At 49.5% G+C, this 2,500-nt stretch overlaps 1 protein-coding gene across 1 annotated transcript in view; it reads right to left on the bottom strand.

Annotated features, from left to right (window-relative positions):
- Positions 1–123: 123 nt before the first annotated feature.
- hace1 (HECT domain and ankyrin repeat containing E3 ubiquitin protein ligase 1) overlaps positions 124–2,500 on the bottom strand; it is an 18,334-nt gene continuing 15,957 nt past the window's right edge. Inside the window, exon 21 of the mRNA XM_060064878.1 lies at positions 124–1,617. Coding sequence (XP_059920861.1) covers positions 1,384–1,617 — 234 coding nt within the window. The 3' untranslated portion in view covers positions 124–1,383. The remainder of the gene's footprint in view (positions 1,618–2,500) is intronic.

Below are 2,500 nucleotides of genomic sequence, written 5' to 3'. Positions count from 1 at the left end.
TATTGAATCAAATCTTTAAACACATCATATGGCGTTTATGGTAAAACCCTCGTTGATATTATATATATATATATATATATATATATATATATATATATATATATATATATATATATATATATATATTTAGTGTATATGAAGCAATTTTGCATAAACATCAAGGTCCCTTTTTCGTAATAACCATAACTGTTGGATAACAAACAGAAATTGAAAATAATATTTACACAATTAAAAAAAAAGATGTTCAAGGTGATATTTTGCAGCAATACATTCATAATGATATTATATCGGTCCCCTTCTGTAAAAATTTTATAACTTTCAGTAGATCAAAACACATATGAACTGCAAACTGCAACAGATAAAAAAAAAGCAGTTGCTTTTTAAACTTTTTTGGCACTGCAGGCCATAGTCAGGGTCCTGGGAAATTCTCCAGTGCAGAAAGGTGTACTGAGAAATGTGAAACACTGTTTCAGTCCAAGGCCATAGACACAGAGGTGGCACTGATACAACAAGAGAGTCAATCAAGTCAAACTGGAAGTGATAAAACAAAATGACTACAGCAATACAGAGCAAGGCAGTCGACACAGGGCGAACCAGAACCAACGTTTGTTCCTCTGCTCAGGGGCCTTTCTTACAGCAGGCTGTGACACAAACACACACCTTAAAAGGTATCATTGCCTCTCCTACACAAAGTACCATCAAAATAGCAAAGGCCAAAAAAAGTGTCAATACAATTTCATACACTCATACAGCAATGCACATTGTCTTAAGGTAAAGCTGAGAGTGGCTCCAAAAAGATCTCAGAAAAAGATGGCTGATTGGTTGAAGGGATGCTATTTAGTTGGGGGGGGGGGGGGTGTTGGAGGTTGTCCTGGTGTGCGTGTGCGTGTGCATGTGCATGTGCGTGTGTGGGGGGTGGGGAGGAAGGTGTGTCCACAGGTATGTCATGATGATGAGCCTTTTAGGTCCATCTGCCACAGCTCTTCATCTCTACCTTGAAGAACTCCTCCTCCTCCTCCTCCTCCTCCTCCCCCTCCTCCCCCTCCTCTTCCTCTTCCTCCTCCCCCACCTCGGTCCACGCTGCTCCCCAGCCAGAGGGATCCCTCATCAGGGACAAGAGGCATGGGGACGTGGTGCGGGAGAACTAGGGAGGGGGGAAAGGAGGGAGGGAGGGAGGGAGGGAGGGAGGGAGGGAGGGAGGGAGGGAGGGAGGGAGGGAGGGAGGGAGGAAGGAAGGGAGGGGTGGGTGGTGGAGGTGCGGCCGTCGCGTCGCTCCCTCTCCCTCCTGCAGAAACGCCTCTCCTGCGGCGTGTATGCCCCCTGGACTCCCCCCCCTGTGGGTGGGTGAGGCAGCAAGGGGGGAGGGCTTGGGGGGTAGGGGAGTCACGCCATGGTGTAGCCGTAGCTCCCACAGTGACACGCCACCAGCAGGCGATCCTTCAGCACCTCCTGGCTGGGGTACTCTGGGAGCTTCAGCATGTTGATGCTGCGTGACCACAGCATCCGCCGGAGGAGGTGGTGGAGGTGGTGGAGGCGGTGGAGGCGGTGGAGGCGGTGGAGGCGGGCCAGCGCAGGGGCAGAAGAAAGGGGGAAGGGGAGAGGGAAACGGTCAGCACACTGAGGGGGCAGATGTCAGTTTGATGGCCACATTATTATGGGTAATATCCAGCCGACGTATTACGTGGCGATTATAAAAAAAAAATTACGCAATGTATTTATATTTATTTTCTTCTCCCACCTCCCGCCCCCCCGATGGCTACAACTCGGAAAAAAACCTGGGGTGATAATAATGACCTGTCGCTCATTCTCCTCGGTGGAGGCCACCTCCCCCGACCAAGCTCCTCTCCGCCTGCCTCTAATCATTGAGCGAACATGAACGCCGCCAGCCCAGTCGGCCCCAGAGGCGCTGCTCAGAGGCCCCACACTGCCCTCTAGAGGCTCTGCACGCAATTGCTTCCCTTGGCCCCCGATTCAGTCTCGTCTCCCCCCCCCTGCTCTGCCGACTTGTGATGTGTGATGTGCTATCTAATGCCGTTATTTAATGTCATCGTGAAGCTCCCCTGGGAGAACCATGCGTTTGGTTTCTCCCCTCGAAACCTTTTGTCACTGCGTGCTTATCGCAGGGCGAGCGTGCAGGTGTGTTAGTGTGTTATACCCGTGGTTAAATCGCTGCAGAAGATGAGCGGCAATAGAATAGGGAGACAGGAGCGAGAGAGAGAGAGAACCAGGGAAAAGACACAGAGGGCGAGAAAGAGAGACGGAGAGAGCTAGAGAGAAAGCCAGAGACAGAGAGAGAAATGATTAGAGAGACAGAGAAAGACAGAGACAGAGAGAGAAATGATTAGAGAGACAGAGAAAGACAGAGACAGAGAGAGAAATGATTAGAGAGACAGAGAAAGACAGAGACAGAGAGAGAAATGATTAGAGAGACAGAGAAAGACAGAGCAGAGAGAGAAATGATTAGAGAGACAGAGAAAGACAGAGATGGAGAGACAGAGAT

Source organism: Gadus macrocephalus, chromosome 11 (assembly GCF_031168955.1).
Source record: "Gadus macrocephalus chromosome 11, ASM3116895v1".
In the NCBI taxonomy this organism is placed as follows: Eukaryota; Metazoa; Chordata; class Actinopteri; order Gadiformes; family Gadidae; genus Gadus; species Gadus macrocephalus.
The sequence above is the reverse complement of the archived record's forward strand: the minus strand, read 5'-3'. Positions and strand labels throughout refer to the sequence as shown.